Below are 27,061 nucleotides of genomic sequence, written 5' to 3' on the forward strand. Positions count from 1 at the left end.
AACGTTTGTAACATGGATGAAAGAAAAAAATGCAACTCTATACATAGCAGAATGAAATAAAAGCCTTTGAAAACAATGTGGAACAACATAAAAGCTGGGTGAAAGCTGGCTGTTAGGCTACATCAGAAATAAAAACTCTTTAAGACTTGATCCTCCTTTTTCTTGGACAAAACCCAGCCCTTTCTCTTTGATCCTCTTTCTGCAGGTCTTTTTGAACAGAGGGTTGAACAGTATTTGGAAGAACTTCCAGACACTGAACAAAGTGGAGTAAATAAATTTCTACGAGGCCTTGGTAAGGAATTTGGCTTTGAAATATTTGTATTTTGGAGACTAGGTTTGTAATACATATGGCACAAAGAGGCAAAAGTCCTTATATGAAGTATATTCTGCTTTAGAGGTTTCCTTAGTATACCCACATTGGCAGATTTAAAAGAAAAGCTCTTTATTAAGAATGAATTATATAGTCTAAATAATACAGACAGGAATCCTTAAACTGGAGTATCTATTTTTACCAACCAGCTAGAACCTGATTGCCAATTGGGAACTGTAGCATTTTTTAAAAATGTGTTTGATTTTTAATATGTATAATAATGGGAGCCTTTTCAATTTTGCCATTGTAGGAAATAAAATGAAGTTTCTTCATAAGAAGAATTAATCCCTTTCCTGTGAGATGTGGATCGAAAGACTGTTTATGACACTGGGCACAGAACACAGAATACCACCTGCAGCTCTTCCGATGCTAGTGCTGGAGGGCACAGAATGAGCTGCTCACATGTTTAAGTGACTGCAAATTGAATTTTAACAGTGTGCCAGAAAAAATAATGTACTTGGTAGAGATTTGTAAATAATATGCTGCGCGGTAAGCTTTAACAATGTTTTTTGTAATGAGCACAGACAACTGTGGTAATGTTTGTATATTCCTGAAAAACAACAGGTGCTTTTTTTCTTAATTAGGGACTGAGTTATGCTTAGTGCAAATTGAATGGTGAATTATGTGCAGCTGACTGTCTCAGCAGAACCACTGACTCTGAAGGATGTTTGTTTAAGGCTGTGCTGTGGAAGTAAATGAACACCAGTGGGTGAATTCAGGGGTGGGAGAATTGGAAAGAGGACTGATTTTTTATATGACAGAGTTTATATTTTTCTTTAGCTTTTCTTCTAATTCATTTTTTCAAGGAAAATATCCTTTTGTTCTGCAGTAAGGTACTTGATTCACAATCCCAAAATATCTGTTATTTTGAATGATGGTCAGTAAATAGCAATGCACTCTGCACTATAATTGCTAAACATGAAGAAATCTGTTTTTTCCACACCTTGGCAGCAAATGACTAGATACATTGCATCCTTTTCTAGTGTATGTTTTATTTCTAATAAATTGTGTAAATACTTGTGTCAGATTTTCATAATCAGAAAACTTCTCAAATTCTGGCTATTTAAATAATGTGCTTCTAAAATGTTTTCATTGTCGGTAAATCGATTTACTTAGGTTAAAACTCTAGGTTACTAAAGGATTATTCTAACTTCAACAACTTTTTATTGTTTAGATATATGCAGGTTTGCACTGTAAATCAAGTTTGGATTATAAAGCCACACAGAGTTGCTTGACAGTATATCAGATCAGCAGCATATAGATTTAATATATAAATCCCTAACAACCTATATCCATCATACACCTCAAGCAAATCCTACTGAACTCAAAGAGCCTTTGGTTTGAATAATCCTTACTCTGAAAAGATGTCCTCTATGTCATGACAAAATAACATATACAATAGATTATACAAGTTGCTCCTATGAATCACAAGCACACTTTGACTTGTAAAATGAAATTTCTTATTACTGCTCCTCCTGTCACAAGCCATTCTCAGGAGCTGTAAAATATAATGCAAAGATGGATCCTATCACAGAATGGTAACATTCTGGATCATACCATGGACCAGGGGTGAAATCCTCCTGGTTTGGACCAGATCGGGCGATCCGGTAGCAATTGTGGCAGATGGTTCGGAGAACTGGTAGCGATGGCAGCGCGAGGCTCCGCCCACCCGCCCGGGGGTTGTTACTTCCCGGTTCTAACCAGGAAGTAATGTGTTTTTTATCCTCTGCGCATGTGCAGGTTTTACATGTGATGTGCACACGGGGCGTGTGCACTTCCGAACTGGTAAGGAAGGTAAGTAGATTTCACCCCTGCCATAGACCTATTTGGCAGTGGATTCCAGCCAGATAAATTGCATAATACATGGATGAATATATAGTAAAATCATAATATATAAAACTATTAGGGGAGCGAGAAGGCCTGCAACACCCAAATGTCTGTTAAATCTAAATTTAAGTCACTGGTATCTTTATTCACAATATTTGTAAATTGCCCCATCACAAAAATGATGTTTTAGAGTAGTACAAGCAGATAAGAATGTAACAATTCCAACAATAAATATCAAGGCTAAATCAGATTGCTGTCCACACTCACCCTGCAAGGCCTTCAGAAATTCAGAGGGTCAGGGTCAAACACATCTCCAGAAGCAGCAACTTCTACAATGCAGGGCTCTCTATAAACAAAGCTAAGTCTAACCACTTTTTCATGCAGTGTTTAAACTGGGGAATCGGCAGAATCCCACTTGATAAAGTAGTTGTAGTCCTGATATATCCCAGTGGCATGCCATTTATAAGCTTTATAAGTAATGACCAGCCAACCAGTAGTTCTCCACTGCTGTATGATTGCTACATTTGCACCAGCTGTAGCTTCTGAGTAGTTTTATATCACTAAAATGTTAAAGCCAACTGTGTCAATATCATTAACATGTTTAAAACAACTGTCAATTTATCTCATTTGACTAATTTGTATGATCTGCTTGATCATACAAATAATATAAATATTTGAGAAATACATGGTTAGTGTAGATCAGAATGCAGCATTAACAATGAACTTGGATGACTTTAGGAAACCAATTGTGCAATTATAAGTGCTGCTCTAGTTAAAGTGCATTGTTTTCAAAGGAAGTATAATATGCCTTTTAAAGCAATATAATGCCCTGAAAAGGCATTATAAACTAATTATAAAAACTATTACCACCAGTCCTTGTTGGTCATAACTGGTTATACATACATTCTTTTATTTTCTTTTTAAACACATACCTCTGAAATCCAGCAAAGACAGTTCCACTTTGTTAAATCAATGGCTGAAGTTCTATACTTTTGAAAACTAAAAATGTGAGAGAGGGAGGAGAGAAGGCTATTGGAACTACACATGAATGCAGCATGAATCTTCTGGATCCCAGGAAGTTTGATAATTCTGTCAACTTATAAGAGTTAACAGAGATATTTCACCTCAGTGATGCTTGGATATCAACTTTCTCATAGTGTGCATATTTAAATCAGAAGTGTCTTTTAGGCAAATTTTTTAGATTCACTTTGTTATGTGATGCATTAACTCTCCCTTTTTAGAACAGGTAATATAGCCATTGAATTTGCTAAACTTGCACAAGAGCAACAGCCAAAGCCAGACATCCATTTATGTACCCATTTCATCAGAAGCAAGTTTTACTGAGCTTTAGGGGAGTTGTAACCTCAACAATGTTCGATCTAAAGCTCGGCAGAAACCTGGCAAGCGTAGACTGTTGCTTGTTTACACCACAGCAGGGAATGGATGAAATAGTTCACACTGTAGTTGGCCAACTGGGGAATTCTGGGAGTTAAAAGTTAATATCTTAAAACTCTCAACATTTAGAAAGGCCAGTTCTTTAAGAGAAGTAAAAATAATTAAAAAATGCTGTACAAGAGAAGCAGAGGGAGAGAGAATGTGTTTGTGTGTCTCTCTTTAACACAAGAACTGTATCCCTGAGCTGCAAGCAGAGCATTAATCTCACACACATGGACAGAAGGAGAAATGGCACAGCGAGAGTTCAATCGATTTAAATTCCTGTAGTCGGATTTTTGCTGTTTTACTCAGGTGAGGACATTGATTTAAAAAAATCACACAGCGGGCACGATTAGATGATTTATTTAATGTAGAACTACAGTCCCTTAAGAGAAATCAGATTATTGACTAAGCCTTTCCGAGGAACCCACATTCCTGTCCTTTTAAAGGCTGTGTAAGGGCCAGAAATTCAAGAAATAGAGCACTCCTCATCGTGGAAGAGTAATCAGGGTTATATTAGGGGCAGAGCTCTCCAAATTTAGCAACTTTTAAAACTTGTGGACTTCAACTCCCAGAATTCCTCAGACAGCCATGCTGGTTGGGGAATTCTGGGAGTTGAAGTCCACAAGTCTTAAAGTCGCCAAGTTTGGAGACCCCTGCATTAAGGGGCTAGATAGTATACCCATGAAATGTCCGCCTGCCGTGGCGGATTATTTTAGGGAGGCAGCCTTTGAGAAGCGGGTCGCATTTCTTGGGTTGAAAGAATAGCAGGACAGAGCTGTTACAGAGCGTCTTCTTTGAAGCGCTTATTTATAAATAAAACAAATTAAAATTATGCCCAATGCCAAACTTTTTTCGTTAGTGTTTTATTTAGGCAGCCAACCCCACCATAAAAAAGTTATTTTAAAAAACCAGGAAGGAAAACGGGGTAGGATTATCGAAAGCGAAACGAAAAAAAAAATTCTGTCACAACAGCCTTCCTTCTTTCAAAATTCCTAAATTGCTACCAAGTTTACAGAAAGCCCCACTTCGGAAAAACCGGAAGCGGAAACGGGATCATTTGAGATCCTTTCTCTCTCTCTCTCTCTCTCTCTCGCTCTCTCTCTTTCTCCTCAAGAGATCGCGAGAAAAGAACTTTTCCGAGAGGGGGACACGAAATCTCGCGAGACCTTGCTTCCAACTTCCTTCGTTCTTTTTGTCGCCGATCGAGCAAGATGGTAGGTCGGGAGCAACGTGGTTAGTCTCGGGCTCGGGGGTTTCTGGCCCCTTTTTTTCGGGACAGGGAGACGCCGCGCGGGTTTCGCTTGCTGCTCTTGCCGGGGCTGCCCAGGCCTTTGCCTGTATGTCTCTCCGTATTCCGAGGAGAGGTTGCCCTGAGGGCGGGAGACTTCCCCGGCGGAGGGCTGGGCTGGTGGGGGGGAAGGCGACCGTCGTTAGATTTACATGGAAGGACGGGAGCGACAAGAAGACGTTGACTCGGCCCAGTTTTAATTTTGTTGGGTTTGGGTTTAATTATTTGTTGGGGTTGAATCGAAGCCCACCATTCTCTGAAAGAAAGTGATCGAAGAGTCGCCTGTCTGCCACCACTAAAACAGCAACTTTCCTCTGGTTTTTCCTACATTTTTTTAAAATAAAAAACCCCTAAATAATCAGTGAAGCAGACCCAATGCAAAAATTTGGTTTCTTTGTGTAAAGATTGTAGAGAACCTTCCGCAGAGTTGGGCGAAATAAAGGGAGGGGATTTCAAAAAGTAGGGTGCATTATAACCAAGTTTGTTGTTTTTACATTTTTAAGCCTTCCAGACTGAGGAAGACAAGGAAACTAAGGGGGCACGTCAGTCATGGCCACGGACGTATTGGTAAGCACTAGTGATATAAAAGTTTTGGAAATTTTGAAAATACAGATGTTTTTTCTCCCTCATGCTATGAAATTAGAAATCCTGGGAAATACACACACACACACACACACACACACATTTTTTGAATTGTTTTTATATTATTACTTTAGCTAAACAATGCATAGTAACAGTTTGTTGTATGGAAAAATTACGGAATTTACTGAGGTGAGTTATCATATGAATGCTTAAATTTGTAACAAATATCAAATGCCCTATTTGGTATTGCTATCATCTAAGAATGTTAGGATAAAGAGCACTCAAAATATAGATCAATGTAGGTCTTTGATTTCTTCTTTTGAAAAACAGATTTGCACCTTATTTTGCTTCTGATGAGGTAGGATATTTTGTTCATGTTCAGAATGTATTGCCTTGAGAGTTGCAGGGTTTTAAATTATTGAGATGAATGTTCTGGCTTCTATCTTATAATACTTTTATTGCAGTAGTAGCATTGTCTGATTTTGTCTGTAATACCCTATTTAGTGGACATTTTTAATTGTGAAAATATTTACTCAGAAGTCAAGTAATAATTTAACAAATGACATCAGAAGGTTATTTTGGATTGCAGCCCTGAAAATGCTGTGCAGATTAGTGCAATTAATGCAGTATAATTAGGTAAATTTGCTGCTACAGTTTTATATATACATAAAGAGAACAGCAGATATAGAATAGAATAGAATTCTTTATTGGCCAAGTGTGATTGGACACACAAGGAATTTGTGTTTGGTGCATATGCTCCTAGAGTACATAAAGAAAAAATAAAATATATTCATCAAGAATCATAAAATACAACACTTAGTGATAGTCATAGGATACTAATTAGCAATCAAATCATACTAGGAAACAATAAAAACAATATAAGTTATAAAGATACAAGCAACATGAATATAGCCATAAGTGAGAAAAGATAGGTACTAGTAAGGATGAGAAGGAAGAATAGTAATACTATTACTTAGTAGTTAATTTGACAGTGTTGTGGGAATTAGTTGTTTAGCAGAGTGATGGCATTTGGGAAAAAACTGTCCTTGTGTCTTGTTTTGATGTGGAGAGCTCTATAGTGTTGTTTTGAGGGTATAAGTTGAAACAATTTAGGTCCAGGATGCGAGGGGTCTAAATATTTTCACAGCCCTCTTTTTGACTCGTGCAGTATACAGGTCCTCAATGGAAGGCAGGTTGTTAGCAATTGTTTTTTCTGCAGTTCTAATTATCCGTTGAAGTCTGTGTCTGTCTTGTTTGGTTGCAGAGCCAAACCAGACAGTTCTAGAGGTGCAGATGACAGACTCAATAATTCCTCTGTAGAACAGAATCAGCAGCTCTTTGCTTTTAGTATATTTACTTGCTTTTAGTATATGAAGATTAGAACAGAGGTTACCAAAAAGCAAGGAATAATTCACAGTTAAGCTTCTCTTAGTGAAGATGGCAACATCATCTATATCAGAATAGAAATTTCATGTTCTAGATGCTGTTGAATCAGTAGAAATAAGCATTATCTATGCTGACAACACTAACTTCAAAAGGCCATAAGCTTCCATCTTTGGCTGCCAAGATTTATGTTGAATTTGACTATTGATGTAGATTGGCTTGCATAACATCTTCATGTGACATATTTGGTATTTGTACTATCTTCCCTGAAGAAGGGTTAATAATCAGTCTCAAAGGCAAGACACAAAAACAGTTCTGTCTAGATATTCCAAGTTTTCAACATCTGTGACAGTGATTGCTTGTTATCTGCAGATTCAAAGTATCTACATGATTTATTAGAATGAAACTTAAAGGATAATTATTACATTAAAACAAATGTGTGTCCAACCTTGGCAACTTTTAAGACTTGCAGACTTCAACTTCCAGAAATCCCCAGCCAGCATGGGAAGTCTTAAAAATTGCCAAGGTTGAACACTCCTGCATTTAAAAAAGGCTAAAATTAACACATTAAGTAGTATTCGAGACGGAATAACTTTTCTAGACTAAATTCCAATTAATGGCTTTTGTTGTTTGTCATAGGCAAACACAGAAAACATCCAGGAGGCCGTGGAAATGCTGGCGGTATGCACCACCACAGAATTAACTTTGACAAATAGTAAGCTACTTTTCCTTTTTATCTCACAACTGCCTTTTGTATTTTAGTTTTGTGTAATAAAAAGAGCAGTTCTACGTTATGAACCAAGATCAGCTTTCATATCCTGGATACATTTTGTTACCTACCTGAAACAAAGCTGTATACAGTCCTCTGATACTTACCCACTATTTGAGTTTTCTGGATAGGTGATGGAAATTGCCCAGTTCAACACATCTAAAAATTGGGGGAAACTGTTTTAATACAATGTTTAGGACTGCAATTGTCATTTATAATTCATTGTCAGAAGTAACTTACAAATAGCTGAGACTAGAGTCACATCTTGGTACTGCAGTGATCATGGTGTGCTATTGTACTCAGAGAGTAACAACTGACCTTTATTCACTGACTGTCTCTTTCCCAACACAGTCAGCCACCAGGTTAGTAACAGAAGGCTCTAAATGGTTAAGAAATTACATGTTTTCTAAAATGAAATGATGTAACTAGCCATTGTTCTTCCCTGTTACAACAACATTTTTATACCTTGCCATTGATGGATCCTGGTATTTCTGCTTGGAAATAGAAATGGCATCTAGGCATAGTAGATGGAGGGGAATAGTATTGAGTACAGGGAATGAGTTTGTAATAACCATATTAATATAATTAGATTTTATGCGTTGAACTAAGTTCTTCAATAAATCTTCTGATTTATTATGACATTAAGTCATGAACTGAAGACAAAAGGCATTCCTTCTATAAAGTATATTGTAGAATACCCTGAGGTAAGACGGGTGGCCAATAAATTAGATGATGAATGGATGTCTTTTGTATTTTCTAGTTAAGGTTACCAGTGAGTATCATAATGCATTGGCCAGTAAATTTACTTTGCATGTAATTTTTTTCCCCTAGCCACCCTGGTTATTTTGGAAAGGTTGGTATGAGACATTATCACTTGAAAAAGAACCAACACTTCTGCCCGACAGTGAATCTGGATAAGCTCTGGACGCTTGTTAGTGAGCAGACAAGGCTGAATTATGCGAAAAATCCAGCAGGACTAGCTCCAGTTATTGATGTTGTACGCTCTGTAAGTGAGGTCATCTGTTTTTTGAAAATTCCTATTATGTTTGCCTATTCCAGTACATGAGCAACTTACAACATTAAAATATACAATTCAAAAGGGAAGGGTACATCCGGTGCACAAGATAGGCTAATGTAAAGGATCTTCTGGCCATAGCTGCCATGAACCAATACCTGTGAATCCAAGAGGCCCATCCAAGTTGTGCATCAGTCTTAAATGGAGAAGAGTAACCTTATCCAATACCAGTGATGTCAGTGATGAAAACATCCCCAACCCGTGGGGTGGGGGACAAACAGTCATAGCTACTCAGTTTTGATTAAGGCGAAGTCCAAACATCTCAGTTATATGATTTTTCAAATTAAAATATCATTATCTTTCAAGATTTTGATGAAGAGAATACAAATTTGGGACTTTAATAGTCATGTTAAACTAAAGTGAAATTGAGTAAAATGACAGTATGCTTACTCAAATAGAATTATGCTATAAAAGATAAAGGTTTCCCTTGTCAAGCCGTCTGCAACTCTAGGGGGCAGTGTTCATCTAGCTGAGGGAACCAGCATTATCAAAGACTCTTCCATGGTCCATGACTATACGCCGAGATTTACAGAATGCTCTTAACTTCCCACCAAAGTGGTACCTATTTATCTACTTGCATTTGTTTGCTTTCTAACTGATAGGTGGACAGGAGCTGGGGCAAGGTGGGAGCTTACCCTGTCATGTAGTGCTTTGGTCTTGGATGGTCAGCCTTTCAGTAAATTGTATACACAAGCTAAAGAGGACTGCTGATCAGTGCTTCCCCCTCCCATTAAATCCATAAAGGCGTCAATTATGAGAATTTATATACAATATTTAAAAACACCTGTCAATTTTATTGACTCTATGAGTAATGACTCCAAGAAACTACATGTTAACTGAAAGCTTGTGTTTTGATATTTTCCAGGGGTATTACAAAGTCCTGGGCAAAGGAAAGCTGCCCAAGCAGCCTGTCATTGTGAAAGCAAAATTCTTCAGCCGAAGAGCAGAAGAGAAAATCAAGGAAGTTGGAGGAGCCTGTGTTCTAGTGGCATAAATGTTTCTATATGTATGCAAACTCAAATCACAGGCATGAATAAACTATTTCAAATGTTGGAATGATTTTTCATCAGAATATTCTCACAATTATATTCAACACTAGAAAGTTGATTTTGAGAGGACTTGTAGAACTGGAAGATAACATTTAGGCCACCAATCCAGTTTCCAGATTTGAGTTATTGAGGAACTAGGAAACCACATCTTCCCTAGTTAATTGATTCCACTATCAAAACTATAATTAGGATGTTTTTTCCAGTGCTTAAGGCAGAATATTCCATGTTAATTATCTTGCATTGTGGGGTAATAGAAAATTGACCAGTCATTTATATATTGTCCCTAGAATTTAAATGTTGTATTTGCATCACAACAATCTTCTCAATAAAAATAATTCCCACAATCCTTTAACATGGGATTTTGTTCCACTTCCAATTATCCATTGCTATTTTCTTCTAAATATTATATAAACATTTTGCGGCAGTAGGAGACACCCCAACTTATTTTAAACCCTATGTTGTCAGTGTTGGGTAGGATTACATCTACCCCTTGGAGAAGCTGAAATAAGTATGAATACAGCTAAGGCACATCAAATGTCTTGACAATAGTCCAGCTGTAGCCACCTCTATCTGCCTAGTTAATGGGGAAGAACCTAGTGATGTGTGCAAGAATGAACACTTCACTCAGGCATTTCTCTCCTGAGATCGGATTTTGATGGTGCATGGGAAGGAGGGTTAAAATGATACCACCTTCCTTAGAGATGTCTCATAAAATGGGACAGAAAGCAAGAAAGGAGTCAAGTTTAGGAGTTGACAGAAGTGGGAAAACACAAAAGGCAACATCTCGGCAGCACTCTTTCTACGCAAAAGAAAACTACAAGGCTAGCTGAGGGAGCTGAGTGGGAAGAGCAAGTCTTGGCCTGCAAGTCTAGTGTGCAGCAGCTCAGAAGCAGAATTCAGATTTGTTCCAGAAATGGGTGGGGGACAGAAAATCTATTCACAAATCCAGAAGAGCAAAAAAGCATTTTCACATTCAAATGGACAGAATGGGCAAGAACTGAAGACTTGGTGGTGGGAAGAAAAGGCAAGGCTGAAAAAGTTAAGATGGGACTACAAACAGGAATTTGGTGTAGAACATACTTTTAAATTTATAGTAATAGATTGTAGACTAAGACGGGAAAATAAAAACAATTACTAAGATTGGAAGGAATAGGAATTTGCTATAACAAGTTTTGTAAGAAAATATAAATGCAGTGTAATCTATCAGATTATGGGGAAAAAAATGATGTGTGAGACACTAGCACTTTCTGGCCAAAGGTGTTGCATACTATTCCAAAAAAATGATTTGGGCCAGTTGGTGTCTGTTGAGAGACCATTAGAAAAATACAACTAGGTAATTAGGGATATGGACCCAGTGTGATGTGCCCAGAATGTAAGAATATTACAGGTGGCAAGCAGACCAGTACAGAATACAAAGGGCAATTAATTTTCTATAATTTTAAAATTATAATTCTATTGATGGAAGGAAAAAAAGCTGCCTTTTTGCAGTTGCACTGTAACATTACTTTTATGATCCTTTTGCAGATACTATTGCCAAGCCAAGTAACCCCCATCCTATATCTGCAGATTTCCTTAACTAAAGCACTGTACTTGTCAAGCGGGTAGAACATCTTTGTTGAGGAAAATGCTAGAATGTTAAAATCTATTGGAATAAAGGCAGGGCATTCACACTGAAATGTCTAGTATTTGGTGTTTTGGGACAGAACAAAGCAGTTCTTGCTGTGCCCTACTAACTTGGGAAATTCATTATTACAAGACTATCCCGAGTCTGTAAGAGAGCGGAGTTCATTCATGAAAAGCAAGGGCTATTAGTCTGGAAGACAGACTCTTAAGATTGAAGGTAGCACACTTCCAAATACTAATTTCAGGGGAACCATTGCAGAAAACGGGGTATCACCAAATGCTTGTAACCACCCGAGGCAAATGGTTGGCCATGAGAAAATGGTGAACTGAGAAAGATTTGATCTGACTGCAGGGCTATTTACATGTTCAGTAGGTAACTTACTTTCAACCCATACATCTAATTTAAAATTTTGCTTTTCTTCTAGACTATCAGCTATCTTAACTCATGTAATCTGCATCTCTGATAAGCATTCCCTCTCACTACCATTGAAATTAACAACTAAAAACCTAGTTGAACCTTGTACGGTTTTTTCCCATTTGAAACTTTTAAAAATATTTTTACAAGCTTTGAACTTTGCAGTTTCTTCTATCCATTCCTCACTGCCTCCTTTCTAGGTCTGAGGGAGAGAAAATGGTTCAGGTTCACCCAGTTTGCTTTGTGCCTGAGGCGGTACTAGAACTCATGATCTCAAAGTTTCTAGCTTGATGCCTTAAACCGCTACACCAAACTGGTTCTCCATAATAAATAAAAATGTCTTTTAATTAATAAGTCACATCATCTTACTATATAAATACAGGATATTGCCAATTGAAGTTGTAGAACTTGGGAATTTCATTTCACCCCTCAAAATCTGATGCCCAAATAATTAAGCAGAAATCAATCGGCTTTGGTTTTTATATATTTTTATTGAAATATAAACATCACTTTGTCAGCTGCAGATGAATTCTGTAATCAATTATTAAAGCACCTTCTTCTTTCCACCAATTCTGTAGTAACCCTGAAAAAAATATATCAAAAGTCAGTATTGAATCTATAATCAGGCTTGTTGTGTCTATTAGTCTATAGCAATGCAGCAGCCTCTCTTCAATTACCAAAACAGTAAACCTTATCTTTTACCAGCTACACCGGGCCTTCTTCCTGGGGCTGCTTTTCTCAAGCCACATGGACTACTCTCTCCAAATAGGGCCTCATGAACAGGCGGGAGAAAAATGGTTGGGTTAATGGAAAGGTAAAGCTAGGAATCCAGAACATAGTGGCGGGGCAACTGGGGCTTTGCACAATGATGCTAGCATGGTTGGCTGGAGTGTGGGGAATTGGGTGGCATTTCTCAGTGGCAGTGGTGGCGCTGAGGCTGGATGAGCCTGCTGAAGGCTCTCAGCCTCTTACTTCAGCCCCAACCCTGGGGATGTTGACGGCTGCTGTGCAGAGGGGACCAAAAGGTGTGTATAAGCAATGAATTAAGATTAGTAGTCTTCCTACAGGAATCATAGCACAGCTAAATATATCGCAATGCAACTCTAGCTCCATGGAAAGAAAAGATTTAACTTACTGTTTGCCAAACAATGTAACAAATCTAACAAAACCTGATATGTTAATATCTACAGAAATACATCGGACAATCTAGATTCTGTAATCCTATGGAGAATTCTACACAAACATAGGATTAGGCAAATCCTGACTGACTGATAAGAGAATTTTAAAATTTGCTAACTACAGTAAGTTTAAAAATATATGAAAGGGGAAAATCAAAAATCAATGCCCAATTGAAAACATCTGAAATAATTATAATAGCTCATAGAATACAATAATCAACTAATTATCCATGTTTTGGGGCACAATTTCAGGTATGAGTCAAACCCATTTTAGAACATAATTGAGTTATCTCACTACCAAGCAATTGCTTTTTATAATTTATTTACAAATAACATAATAGTTATGTTATTACTAGTACTAATATTACTAGTACTAGTATTTAGTACTAGTACTAAATACTAGTAGTTCTAGTCTTTTATTCCCTTTTTGAAGAATTTGTTTCTTTTAGAAAGCAAAATAGGTCTGTCCCTTTTGCTCTCTATTTTGTTTTTAAATGTTAATTGTATGCTACTTTCATCAGAACTACCATGTCCATCACAAGCTATCTCCTATCTCCAGCAATACAGTGAAAGTTTGTTGTAATTCATACCATGTTACCAACCTGGCAGCTGAGTCTGCTAATGAATCACAGAGTCAGTGAATAAAGGTCAGTCGTTATTCTTCGAGGACTATAGCACACCATGACGACTGATGGCATCTAGATGTGACTCTAGTCTCGGTCACAAATTATTTCTTGCTGATCAGCATAATAAGATTAATTCCATCCGTATTTATGGTACATATCAGGGTGGATTTGATTTAAATCGAGTTGATTTAAATCACTAGTAAAAAGGCTTGATTTAAATCAACTCGATTTAAATCATAATTTTTAAAGAGCAACTGTCATCTCTGCTACTCCTTTTGATCACTGTTGACTCACTGAGTCCCAGGGTTGCAGAATATACAGCCTCATGCTACCTAAGTTCCATTTCATGCTGAATAAACTAAATTATTTATGTATCTTAAATAGAAAACTATCTTACGATAGATTTTTACCCCAAAAGTTTTTTATTAAAATAAATTCGATAAAAATAAAAAAAATCCGATTTAAATCAAAAAATCCGATTTAAATAAAAAAAATCTGATTTTGATTTTTTTAAAAAAAATATTGATTTTTATCCACCCTGGTACATATTATGACTGTATTATTATTTGCAGCGTTCAAAAGAAACTGACCAAAAATTAATATACACTAGCTTTTGTCAAAGCAGTAGAAATGCAGGAATATTGTACATGTTTAGGTTTGGGGGAAAAAAGGATATAAAAAGTTTGTGTGCAACACTACGCTGCCCCGAGTCTACAGGTTTAGGCTGAATCTTGGAAATCGTTCTGAAAACCCAATATTTTGGCCATCGCTATTTCTTTTTCTGCAGAAGCGCAAAATTTAATTTGTAATTGACCTCATTTAAATATTTTTTTAAAAATAATATATTTTCCACCCTACCATAGGTATGACTTGATAGTCCTAAGGTGTTGTTTTAGCTTTCCGTGCATAACGTAATACCACCCATTTTTATTTTTTTTTAGAATTAAATAAAACCAACCGACGCTGCTTACTTGCTTTCCCCCTAACAGCCCCTGGCGAGACTTACCATCTTCGTCGAGCGCTGAACAGGAAAGACCAATGAAACGGAAGACGTGTTTCTTTAATAACGTTTCCCAGCATGCTCTCGGAGAAAAGACGCGGGAAAGGGAAACATAGCCATTCAACATCCGATAACGGCCGGAAAACGCCGGTAGTAGCTATGGTCCGTGCTAGCCCTCGATAACTCTATGGTAGAAATTAGAGACGTTCGTTCCCCATGGCGTCCTTAAGGTTGTACTATGCTGGTCTCGAGACTCCGCCCCTCTCTCTCTCTCTCTCTCTCTCTCTCTTTCAATAACAATGATGTCATCGCGCGCTCTGAGCAGGCATTTTTGATTTGATCGGAGAAGTCACGTGGGAGAATACAAAGCAGCTGTTTTGAGGCGAGAGGTTGAGCTCCAACTTTGTTAGCGGTTGCTCGTCGTTTAGTTGAATTTATAAATATACAATTCTGACTAAACTGCGCATGGCAGATTTTTTTTTTTTACGATGATTTGTTATTTGCGAAATAAAACGAAAAGCTACAAGGAGCATGTTATTCGGTTAACATGAGCAGGTTTATAACAAGCTCTGTATTTTGAAAATATAGCAAGGAGGCTTGAGGCTCCTTAACTTTCTTAGCTTTTTTGGTCGTATTTGCTGCAAATACTGTCGTAGCTGTTCATCTAGGAAACTACTGAAACGTGTTTGTTCAGGATTTTAATATTCTGTTGCTCTGAACTTGCAAAGAATGTTACCATTGATTCAAAAAACAACTGTATAACAGCATTACACAGAAGTCTGCATGTGGCTTGCTGAGATTTTTTTTTTTTTAGTAATGGTTACTAATGGGATTATTGATGCATCAAAAAATTGACCCCCAGATAATTGGAATCGGAACCAATCAGAATAAATTCCAGTACTTCAGATGTGGATATGAATAGTAAACTTGAAATGAGTTTTTTTCTAGAAAAAGGGTGTTTTTTTTGCTTAGCCTTAAATATGCTTGATTCTGCATCTGTTCAATGAAAATTATACAATATGCATTAAATATTAAACCAAAGGCAAGCATCCATCCTTAATTATTTTACAGTTTATGATGAAGAGAAGGTGATAGTTTTCTTGGAATTCTGTGGAATAGTAATGGAATTAATTTTAGGAAGGAATTCAGTGGCAAGAAGCTCACAAGCGAAAATGATTGCATGGCAACTAACATTAAAATAGGTCAAATATTATTTTTCCATTTGAGAAAGAATATTCTGTCAGGATTTGGTTACAAAGTTTTGCATGGTTTGCAAAAAGAGCCAATGAACTGATCCTGGGAGAAATGCACTGATACTTGAGACAACAATTAGCAAACAAACTTAAATACTTTGGAGAAGTGATGCAAGTATATGAAGAATTAGCAAAAAACCTACCATATAGCAATGGTAAATGGAAGATGGTAAATGGAGGACATCAGAAAGATTAATCGGAATGTCTCTGAAAGGGCTCAAAATTCCTGCCAAGGACAGATGGAGAGGGAAAGCACTTATACAGGCAACAGAAACAGAGCCTGATGCTAATAGTGGTACCTTAAGATGTTCAGTTATTCTATTGTACTACTTCTGTATGATACCTACACCATGATACAAACCTATATGTGTCTACTCAGGAATAAGCCCTAATAATACAGTGGTACTTATGTTCAGGTAGGTGCACATGATTGTAATTGTAATTTTTAACAATACGGTGTGGTTTTTTTAAAAAAAATCTTCCAGGTTTATTTGAGGTAACTTGAAGATGCATTAATTTCTGGAAACCTGTCTTTCCCCAATAAACAGTGTTGTTATTATTACTTTTAATCCATGTAATGATTAAATATAACATTTGTAGATTTTAGTTGATTAACCAGAGATATTTGTAAGTACTTTATAACGTTATTTATTTCTACAATGTAATATTTTTTTAAAAACTCATTAATGTAGTAAGATGTGTTTGTAGAATGGTACTTTTTTGCTCCTGATCTTCTCCTATTTATGCTGTCATGTTCCTCTGTAGTTATTTGAATTAAAGACCTTTTAGACTTTGCCTAAAAGCACTTATTGTGTGACCCTATTAGTATACTTTTCAGCATAGCATGAGTTTATCCAGATTTTGGCATGCGTTTACCCAAATTACACAGGGATTCTTTCAGGAATAATGTGGAATGCTGATTATTTATGCTTCCTTACTGGCTGCCTGATATTTTAATAAGTACATCTATTATTAAGTAAATATGCATACAGATAGTTCTTAACTTGTGATTGATTGCTCAGCAATCGGTTGAAGCTATAACAGTGCCCCATAAAGGTATTTACAACCTGTTCTGAAGTTTCAATAGTCACCTGTCTCCATGGTCATGTGATCCCATGTCACGCACTTAGCTACTGTCCTGCCTTTATGGCTGTTTGCAGCATCCTGACCATGCTTTACAATATTTTTGCCCTAATGGCTTTTGCCAAAAATGACCCATAGCAAACAATGGGTTTTTGCCAAAAATGACCCATAGCGAACAATGGGTTCACTTTATGACACTAGCATTTGTTTTACAACTATGGTAGTCACTTTATGACTGCCTCAAAAAAGGTAAAAACAGGTATGGTCACATGGTGACCCACTTTATAATTTTCATGACTGATGACTGTAATGGGGGCCATTATGGTTGTAAGCTGAGGATGACTGTATAAGGATTTTATTTATTTATTTATTTATTTATTTTATTCGACTTATATGCTGCCCTATCTCACAATGGACTCAGGGCGGCTCACAACAATAAAACACAAGCCACAATAAAAATAAAGACTAAAATCTAAAAAATTTAAAATTAACCCATTAAAACCCTAAAACCCCGTCATCAGACCAGGTCAAGGGATTTGAAAAGCCAAGTTTTTAATTCCCGGCGGAAGGTGTGAAGGTCAGGCGCTAGTCGGAGCTCCAAGGGGAGTTGATTCCAGAGGGTGGGCGCCCCAACCGAGAAGGCTCTACTCCTGGGGGCTGCCAGCCGCCACTGTCTAGCCGACGGCACCCTGAGTAGGCCCTCTCTATGGGCGCGAACCGGGCGATGGGATGTTGTTGCTGGCTTTTCCCTTCCCTTCACATTTTCCCTTCCTTTTCTTCCCACTATTCTCCATATGTGCCAAAATAAAATAAAGGTACTTTAGAAGGGCCTTGGAGCTGCTATCACCTTAATAGAACTTAATTACTCTATAACGAATATTCTCCAATCTCTGATATAATTTGTAGATCAAAATATTTAGAACACACCATAATTTAGAAGCCTAATTCTGAATTTCCATGTTAGAATTAGGGTTCATTATCAGGCGTTTGCGTGATTCTGTGAATTCATGTAAAAATAAACATTAAGATTGTGTTTTCATCCTTTATTATTTATTCTGAGTTCTCTTTTGTTCAGTTCATGTTCATTTGAGGGTTCTAAATGTAGTATGAAGAGGCGAATGTAGACCTAAAATTTACATACTGAAAAATTATTTTGCGTTATGTTTTGGAAGTTATTTATACTTGTGATTTGATACTGAGACAAATTTCTGTGTCTGTTATAGCATGTCAGGTTAGGAAGAAAGAAGAGAATTTTGGACTTTTCATTGAATCACTGGAAACACTTTATTTTCTGTTTTGTGGGCATTCTGTTAAACCAATGTTGAGAACAAAGTTAACTGCTTGATATTTGTACCAAATCTTCAACTTTATTCATTTTTATATTTATGCTAATATAAACAACAAGTCTAACAATTATATCAGTATTTTATAAAATCACAAAAAAGTTACATTAAGTCATGCACATATACTATTTTGGTGTGTTTTTTGTTTTGCCAGCAAAAGGAATCTAATAGCAAACTTAGCCTGAACTGAGTGACTGTCATTTGAAAACAGGATAACACCATAATTCGTCTTGTATTGAGTTCACACTGTACTATATTATTATGTGCGTGTTTGGGATTGCTTTTCCCTGTAGTATCCCTGAACACTGAATCCCTAGGCTGCTTTTTAAAATAAAGAACAGCTTCTACAATTCACGGCTGTGAGCTGTGAACTGTTGTGGCCAAAACCAAGTGCAAAGCTGCAAATGTGAGTATAAATATGCTGCATGTATTCACATTAGATCTGTGTGGGGTTTGCTTGTTTTCTTTTCTTTGAAACAGATAAGAAAGCTGATTAACAGAAATAATAATATTTTAAAATGTTTGGTTAGAAAATTAGTAATTACAAATTTACTAACCAGTCAAAAACCAGAATACTGAACAAGGTAGGAAAGGGGAGACAGAATCCCTTAATATTTCTATGTCCTTATTTTCTTTTATAAATCAAAATATATTTTTTAAAAAGCAAATGAGGCGAGAAGAAAGGAGAGAGAAGAATCAATCAACAGTTATATTCTCATAGGCCCATGCAAGGCACCAGGTGCAAAACTCTAATTAATATGTTAGCAGCATGGAGAGGAAAGAAAACATGTCAGAATTTTATTTAAATGAGATTACATGCAGTATGAAAGAGATGATAGTGGAGAATCAGCTACACTTTTCTCATTCACAGTTAAAATGATAAATTATTGCATATGGTTGGTCTATGTGTTAACTATTCTGTTTGTCGGAATTGATTCCCCAGTTCTAACAAGGGTAAGGATGGTGATAGGTTATATTTGCCATACTCTATATTAATCTACATTACCTTCATAGCTGACATGTTCATAGCCTAGAAAGATCATTTACACTAGAGATAAGGAATGTTTAAAAACTACTTAGTGATCAATTGCAGAAAGAGCATAAGGAACAGGAATGTATTTTGAGTGAGATCTTGATTAGTTTTAGGGGGAGATATCTTCAAGGAATTCAAGGAGGGGCAGAAGATAAAGTGGTGTCGCACTGTTGCGGCACAAACTCCTTTGTTTGCTTGCATTGTGACATCTTATGCAGGTGTGACAGGGATGAAAATAGGACAGCATGAGGATTTTTTTTTTCACTTTGAGAAAAATGTCATGTCCTCTGAACTCATCTGATTAAAGAAAGGTGCTGAAAACAGCAATATGAAATGTAAGAAGAGACAAATGTGATTTTTTTCATTTGGGAAGCAGAAAACAGATTGACTGAAAATGATTGTGGAATTAGAGAATTGGTTATTAAGTAAGTACAAGTCAATAGTAGGGCTCTGAAGCACTGCTTGGATTTGATTCCCAATAGATTTCTTGGAATGCACATAGTGGCACGAATTAAACTCTTGTGTGCCATTCTTTAATATAACCATGCCTTTTCCCAGGATTCACCCATGGCAGCTGTTTTAAAGAGTTCCTGTCAGCCTTGTGAGATAGTCCAGACAAGAAGCACGCCCAGAAAAGCTAGCTCTAACTTTATTGTAAAGTTCCATTAACAAAATCTTGTGAGTCTGAAAGTATATCTCCTCCTTCGGTCACCTTTACAGTTCAAGAAACTAGGAAAGGTTTTTGTCTGAGATGTTTACCACACCCACCTTCCTTCTGCAGGCTCAGCTGCCTCTTCTCTAACTGATGTCTAGTCTGTGGTTCTTCCACCTGTGTCCCAAGGTCATTGCCACATACCATTATAGTTACAGAGAGGACCTCAAGGGAGCAAACATAAAGCTTCCTTTCCACAACAATCATGTAAGGTAGATTGGGTTTAAGGAGAATGACTGCCTGATATCACTGGCTTCCCACCAAATAGTGGAGGGAGAAGGTTGGGTTTGAAATTCGTAGCTAGAAATTTTGCTTCAACAAGCGAATAACAATGTATGGTTTGTGAGAATAAGAACTAACCATTACAAACAATGTCGTTCCTCCCATTTTATTATAGTATTGCCAAAATCTCTTTTTAAATTGTTTTAACGTTATACAATTTCGTTATACATAAGGCTTTATGTTCTTCATTTTTCTAAGCACAGCTCTTCATTTAGTGACTCATTCCATTTCAATGACCAGGTTACTTAACCAAATGTTTGGTAAATGAACACATGACAAAGAGGAGGAGAGAAAGAGACTGCTGTCTCATTTAGATAAAATTCTCTTGTACAGCTATGCCAAAGTTACACTCTCACTCTAGTGTGTTAAGCACATGAAATTTGGGCGTAAATGGATGCATTGGTTGGAAAATGAATTGTTTATTACCATTGTATTTGGAAATGGTTGTTAACCAAGGAAGTAGCAAGGAGTGGATATATGGTCTTGTTTTTGGGCTGTATTTTTCTAAGTCCCCTAGAGCTGTTCAAAGGGTAATATCAATTTTCTAAATAAAGTTGATTGCCTCATCCAGCTCTTTGATTCTTCGCAGAAGGTTTCATATATTCTGAGGCATTCCTGGCTAGGATGGGGGGTTGTGAAACCTTTTTATTCAGGATGTCTTAGAATGAGAGATATGTAATGGTAGAATGAAAACGTGAGGAGGAAGTGATGAAGGTTTAAAAATTTGCTTTCAATAGACATTCAAAAACTAGATCTGATCATGCATTTTAAGGAAAATTATCAGAAAAATCCCGATTAAGGGCAAATTATAAATACCAAAAAGGCACAAAGGAACACAAACAATCACCCAGATGAATATTAATTTTTAAAGTAGATAAAAAGACCACTGCTATTGGTTCCGACAGTAAATTCTTTCAGTCCAAGAATTTGTTTTATTGTTGCCCAAGTTTGTTATCTTTGAATCAGGAATGATTTTTGTATACTTGTACTGGAAGCGGGAATGTCTGATTAGCCACATTTTAGCTGCTAGAGCTCCCTAAAACAGAAGATTGTAGAACTGATGCAGCATTTTTATTATTGCAGATTTTTGAAAAAGCAAATTATAATTATATATGCTATTTTGACCAACTTCATATTATTGGTGCTAGATTATAGGGATTGCAAGTAAAATTGCTTTGTTGAAGCCTCTCCAAAGGCAAGTGATGCAACTTGTTACACATTCTCCTGTCTGAAAATGAATACCCCCTAGTTTTAATTAAACATTCACCCTGAGGTGTAGATGAAAGCATCACTTTATTAATCACGCCAAGAAGGACGGGCAGGAAAATAAAATGTTGCAAGCAGTTTGCATAAGGGTAAAAGTTTGCCAGACAGGGTGAGACCCACTTGGTCCTTCTTTTGCTCCCCACTCAGAAGGCAAGACATACAATACCTATTTTGTCTTTAAAACTGTGCTACCAGGTCCCATAATTGGGCCTCTGAGAACATGTGAATAATACCAAGTGTTCTAAGCATTTAGGTAAAGCTCTGGGAGATTTATTATCTTAACATTTGCTTAGAAGAAGTTGGATTAGCCAGAAGGTGAAATAGCTAGGCATTGGAGAGGTTGAATCAGTCAGACTGAAGTAAGTTAAACCCCAATATCTCCATATCATTGTATGAATGGATAGTGTTGAGTTTCTTAGTAAAAATTGAAAATCTAGGTGATGCTTATAATTTTACTGGACCATTCACACTGGCTTATGTTTTGGAAGGATACTTTTCCAGACAATCTAGGTCCATTCATCTTGTTTTCTGTGACAGACTTCAGACGTTGTACTAAGCCTAAAATGGCTTAATGATGATTTGCTGAATTATTGCACATTTGACTGGAGTTACATGACATATTAAGCCAGGGATGCAGAAAATGCAACTTGGGAACCGGACTGCATATCTTTTATGGCTCCCAGATCATCTTCTTGAGCAAATGACCAAAATGATCACATACATACCCTCTCCCTTTGATTCATGGGAATGGGTTAAAGGGTCAAATTCTATGGGCGTAAAAACTTCTGGACCTTCTTCCCAAGGATCACAACAACCACATCCAGATGAGGAGTATGGTCTCAACATGCTGTGCAAAATCAGATACAATTCTCAAGCTGGTGGAAGTTAAATACCGTATTCCTGTGTGGCTGTAATGTGACTTATTTGTGCCTGGCATGGATCAGTGTGTGACACTGGTTACACTGTATAAACAAAATAGAATAATAGATTGTCCAGATAAATGTCTTGATTCTAGAATACAGCTTTTTCTTCACTATTTCCTATAATGAGGCCATTGCAGTCAATCTATCATAACTGAAAATATATATTATGTGCTGGTTTGAAAAAGACAGAAAAATGCTCAGAATTAATAACTTCATCTGAATTAGTTCAAGTTCAGTTTGATCCGCCGTAGCTCAGGTCACAAAACAATTTGCAATATACTCTATTTGCAGATAGAGTATATTGTCATTTTTTCCCCTTTCCATTCAGTTGTGTCAAATTCTCATAAACTGCCTGGACAAGTCTCTGCAGTTTTTTGGCAAGATTTTTCAAAAATGGTTTGCCATAGCCTGCTTCCTAGGATGAGAGAAACTGACTAGCCCAAGGTCAGCTGCTGGCTGTATTCCTAAGGCAAGACTAGAATTTAGTCTCCTGATATTTAGCCTGATGTTCTTAATCACTATGCCAAACTGCCGCTCATATTCTCAAATATTTAAACATTAATATATGATTAGTTTACTGTCTTAGAAAAAGCCTAAAATAGAGTTGCTATTTTGTTGACAGTAAAGCATCCAAGCAAACATAAAATAAATGAATAGAAACTGGATATTGTTTTTAAGCTTCAGTGCGCAGTTATAAAATTGGAAAAAATGGTGATAGTGGAAAATACAGAACAAAGGTGGTATTCAGCAGGTTCTGACCAGTTCTGGAAAATTTTGAGTAGTTTGGAGAACCAGTAAATACCACCTCTGCCTGGCCCTGCCCCCATCTATTGTCTGCCTCCCGAGGCCCAACTGATCGGGAGGAAATGGGGATTTTGCAGCAACCTTCCCCTGGAGTGGGGAGGGAATGGAGATTTTGCAGTATCCTTCCCCTGCCATGCCCACCAAGCCACGCCCACCAAGCCATGCCACGCCCACCAAGCCATGCCCACAGAACCGGTAGTAAAAATTTTTTAATCCCATCACTGATATAAAAGCTCTGAAAGAAATATGTGTATTTAATATTTTGTGGCATTATGTATTGCATAATTTTATTATTTTATGGAAGTTCTGTATGTTGTTAAAGTCTGCAAGTCATGGTAGACGTAGATTCTCAAATGTAAAAGGCATGATCTGCTGCCCCATGCTAGGGACAGTAATAAGGAAAGTCAGCCTTTATATATTGCTTTAGGCTTCCCATTGGCAAATCATTTGATTGGCCACTGTGGAAAACAGGAGGCCAGTTCTATTAGGAGTTGTAATAGGCTGTTTCTTAGATTCTTAATCCAGGAGATAATCAAGAACCTGGGGGAATCTGTTTCCTTGGTGTTGTGTTTCTCACATTAAATGTTCCATGAAGGTACTATGTAAATTAACAATCTGGTTCGATCATTTATATCATTTTGAAGCTGTTAGTACTTGTATTAATGCAGGGTTGATTGCCATGTAATATGAATTTGTTGAAATACTGTTCAATTCTATGTTTTATGACTATAGGAATAGTGGTGTACATCTGAAGCTTGGTATGTCAGTAAAACATCTATTCTGAAGCTGACAGGGCATATGTACAAACTAAGATAGTCCAACCTGTTGTATGTTTACATTACATTGTAAGCCCCAGAATTGCCTTGAATCTTGAGATGGTGGCATATAAAATTAATCAATAAACAAACAAACAAACAAACAGATAAATAATTTTTTTACCTAGAAATGATGCTCTTTAAGGTCAACGCAGTTTACTCTCTGAAATAATAGTGGGGAGGATTATATCTGTAAATCATTTTACAATACAATCCATATGATTTCACCGGAGAATAAATCCCAGTGAATCAGTCCTGTATTCATATCTGGGAATATAAAGCAACAATAAAGCAATTACGTTTCCTCCAAGTCTAAGAATTCTCTTTTGGAGATTATTTATGCATTTATTTATTTTGTATGGCAGGTGACTCTTGTATGGCAAGTAACTCTTGGATGGTGAACAATCATAAAATAAATTAAAAACAAATGGACATCATAATACAAAATTTAAAATGTGCACAGTGGCTGAGGAGAATATTACAATCCAGGGTTGTTAAAACAAGCAGGAGTGGGACTCTTCGCACACTTGGGGTCCCAGGCCCAGGCCCTTAACCAGGTATTTAGGACCTTACAAAAGGCCAGCAGGGTTGGAGCCATCCTGATCTCCAGAGACAGAAAAGGCACACCCCCTCCTGGTGGCTAATGTTCATTTGCTGATGGAAGCTGGACCATGACAAGGTAAAAAGAACCCGGTCCCAAGCCATGAAGGGTTTTAAAGGTGGCAACTAGCACCTTGAATTGCACCCAGAAGCACACTGGCAGCCAGTGCAACTCATGAAGTAGTTGTGTTATATGGGCTTAGTACCCAATACCATTTATTACCTGTACAGCTGCATTCTGCACCAGTTGAAGTTCTAAATGCATTTATTTATTTGTTTGTTTGTTTGTTTGTTTGTTTGTTTGTTTATTTATTTATTTATTTAGTCGCATTTCTATGCCGCCCAACTCCTTAGGGACTCTGGGCGGCTTACAACAGAGAATAAAACAATGCAACAATATCCCATACAAAAGTTAAAAGAAGACATTAAAACATTAAAACGTTAAAACACATACACTCCAATTTGTGGCCGGGTCTCGCAAGATCACTATAACGAGATCAACGGCCCCAGGCCTGCCGGAAGAGCCAGGCCTTCACCACTTTCCAGAAGGCCAATAGGGTGGGGGCGGTCCGGACTTCAAGAGGTAATTGGTTCCAGAGAGCCGGGGCAGCCCCGCGGGCCCGCCAGCCAACATTGTTTAGCTGATGGGACCCGGAGGAGACCGACTCTGTGGGATCTTACCGGTCGCTGGGAGCTATGTGGTAGAAGGCGGTCTCGAAGATAGCCTGGTCCTGAGCCATGTAGGGCTTTAAAGGTAATAACCAACACCTTGAATTGTGCCTGGAGACCGATAGGGAGCCAGTGCAGCTCGCGGAGAATTGGTGTAATGTGGGTGTATCTAGGTGCACCCACTATAACTCGCGCAGCTACATTCTGGACCAACTGTAGTCTCCGAACACTTTTCAAGGGTAGCCCCATGTAGAGCGCGTTGCAATAGTCCAACCATGAGGTGACAAGGGCATGAGTGACTGTGAGGAGAGCCTCCTGATCCAAGTAGGGTCGCAATTGGTGCACCAGACGAACCTGTGCAAAGGTCCCCCTAGCTACAGCTGTCAGATGTTGCTCCAATCTCAGCTGTGAGTCTAGAAGGACACCCAAATTGTGAGCCCGTTCTGAGGGGGGCACTTTCTCTCCCCCCAGAACCAAGGATGGACAATCGACATAGTCTTTAGGGGACAATACCCAGAGCCATTCGGTCTTGTTTGGGTTAAGTCTGAGCCTGTTGACTCCCATCCAGATCCTCACAGCCTCCAGGCACCGGCACATCACATCTTCCGCCTCACTGAACTGACGAGAGGTGGAGATATACAGCTGGGTATCATCAGCATATTGCTGATATCCCACACCGTGTCGTCGGATGATTTCACCCAGTGGTGAAATTTTCAAGGGAAGCTCCATGTAGAGTGCATTGAAGCAATCCAGATTGTATTGCAAGCCACTCTTCCCTTCTAGACAATAATGTGAAAAGTAATGAAGTCATTGTATCATAGGCATCATGACATCATCATGCAAATGATGTGAATTACATAAATTGCATCATGCACCTATTTCTTCCCCTGCAAATACCCACAGATGAGGATAGGGGAATGTTTATTTTTAAAAACGTTATATTTCAAGCCAAATTTGGTTTTGGAGTTTTATACTGTTGCATGTTATTCTATTATATTTGTCAGTTGAAAAATAATGTATTATGTTTATAATGTTAGATGCATCAAAGTGGCCCTGACCTCTAATGACTGTATGGACAAATTCCTGACTTTTTTTTTTATAGCTAAAATAAATCACTATGGATTTTATGGTATGTTATTGGTTTACTATGGAAACACATTTTAGCCTTTTCTGGTTATTTTTGTCATTCCTTTGTTTACCCAGATGTGGCACAGGTTGACATTTAAAGATTATTTTCATTAACTGATTTACTTCTGCATTCTGAAGATGTGGGAAACTCCAAAATAAGCATTATATGAGTTAATGGTCTAAGGATTTTTGTTAGCTCATTCTGAATTACCTGTGACACTGTGATTATTTTTACAGCATTGTCATGCCATAAATAGAAAGCTATGAATTCAAACCAACAACTTAGTAGTTGATAAATTTAGTCATAGCCCTATGGAATGCATTAAGTAACATTAATTCTTATGGAGAAATCAAAATATTTTTCAAAGACTAAAGGCAGCTTTTTGTAAGAAGCAAGATGTGTTAGTTTGGACCATGTAATAATAATAATACAAAAATTGAATTTGCTCTATTGCTTTTTAAATCCTGTGGTTTGAGTTGTCTAATTTCATCTTGGATTGCTATTTAGATTTGCTGATTGCATCATTC

The 27,061-nt window shown here is 37.4% G+C and overlaps 3 protein-coding genes, 1 long non-coding RNA gene and 2 other non-coding genes across 20 annotated transcripts in view; 4 read left to right on the plus strand and 2 right to left on the minus strand.

Annotated features, from left to right (window-relative positions):
- DENND2B (DENN domain containing 2B) overlaps positions 1–1,414 on the plus strand; it is a 152,216-nt gene extending 150,802 nt beyond the window's left edge. For all 12 annotated transcript variants that reach the window (XM_087879085.1, XM_087879075.1, XM_087879070.1 and 9 more), the window contains 2 exons: positions 206–292; positions 621–1,414. In XM_087879085.1, the coding sequence (XP_087735211.1) occupies positions 206–292; positions 621–655 (122 nt within the window). In that variant the 3' untranslated portion in view covers positions 656–1,414. The remainder of the gene's footprint in view (positions 1–205; positions 293–620) is intronic.
- Positions 1,415–4,255: 2,841 nt separating this feature from the next.
- Positions 4,256–9,783, plus strand: RPL27A (ribosomal protein L27a). 2 transcript variants are annotated; one of them, XM_034417031.3, is made up of 5 exons: positions 4,256–4,848; positions 5,426–5,489; positions 7,527–7,602; positions 8,488–8,662; positions 9,597–9,783. In XM_034417031.3, the coding sequence occupies exons 1-5, from the start codon at positions 4,846–4,848 to the stop codon at positions 9,723–9,725; spliced, it is 447 nt and encodes a 148-aa protein (XP_034272922.1). In that variant the 5' UTR covers positions 4,256–4,845; the 3' UTR covers positions 9,726–9,783. The 2 variants fall into 2 exon arrangements, with proteins under 2 accessions (XP_034272922.1, XP_087735280.1); XM_087879154.1 differs by lacking the exon at positions 4,256–4,848.
- On the plus strand, positions 7,902–8,031 carry LOC117666190 (small nucleolar RNA SNORA3/SNORA45 family). The gene has a single exon (XR_004591667.2). It is a non-coding gene; the product is annotated as a small nucleolar RNA SNORA3/SNORA45 family (small nucleolar RNA).
- Positions 9,784–12,289: 2,506 nt separating the features above from the next.
- On the minus strand, positions 12,290–14,763 carry LOC117665303 (uncharacterized). Its single transcript, XR_015729969.1, has 2 exons — positions 14,629–14,763; positions 12,290–12,401 (listed from the first exon to the last, which is right to left on the minus strand). It is a non-coding gene; the product is annotated as an uncharacterized LOC117665303 (long non-coding RNA).
- LOC117666189 (small nucleolar RNA SNORA3/SNORA45 family) lies at positions 13,586–13,717 on the minus strand. Its single transcript, XR_004591666.1, has one exon. It is a non-coding gene; the product is annotated as a small nucleolar RNA SNORA3/SNORA45 family (small nucleolar RNA).
- A 220-nt stretch (positions 14,764–14,983) lies between the features above and the next one.
- Positions 14,984–27,061, plus strand: part of TRIM66 (tripartite motif containing 66) — a 59,765-nt gene continuing 47,687 nt past the window's right edge. For all 3 annotated transcript variants that reach the window (XM_087879129.1, XM_034417026.3, XM_087879137.1), the window contains exon 1: positions 14,984–16,291. The gene's annotated coding sequence lies outside the window, so the exon portion shown is untranslated. The remainder of the gene's footprint in view (positions 16,292–27,061) is intronic.

The sequence above is a fragment of the Pantherophis guttatus genome, chromosome 1, assembly GCF_059756535.1.
Source record: "Pantherophis guttatus breed Tessera chromosome 1, ASM5975653v1, whole genome shotgun sequence".
NCBI lineage: Eukaryota > Metazoa > Chordata > Lepidosauria > Squamata > Colubridae > Pantherophis > Pantherophis guttatus.

Bases quoted from the DNA above. Each gene is read 5' to 3' on its own strand.
- RPL27A (XM_034417031.3), top strand. The intron at 5,490-7,526 runs GTAAGCACTAGT...TGTTTGTCATAG, and splicing joins TCATGGCCACGGACGTATTG to GCAAACACAGAAAACATCCA. The intron at 8,663-9,596 runs GTAAGTGAGGTC...GATATTTTCCAG, and splicing joins TTATTGATGTTGTACGCTCT to GGGTATTACAAAGTCCTGGG.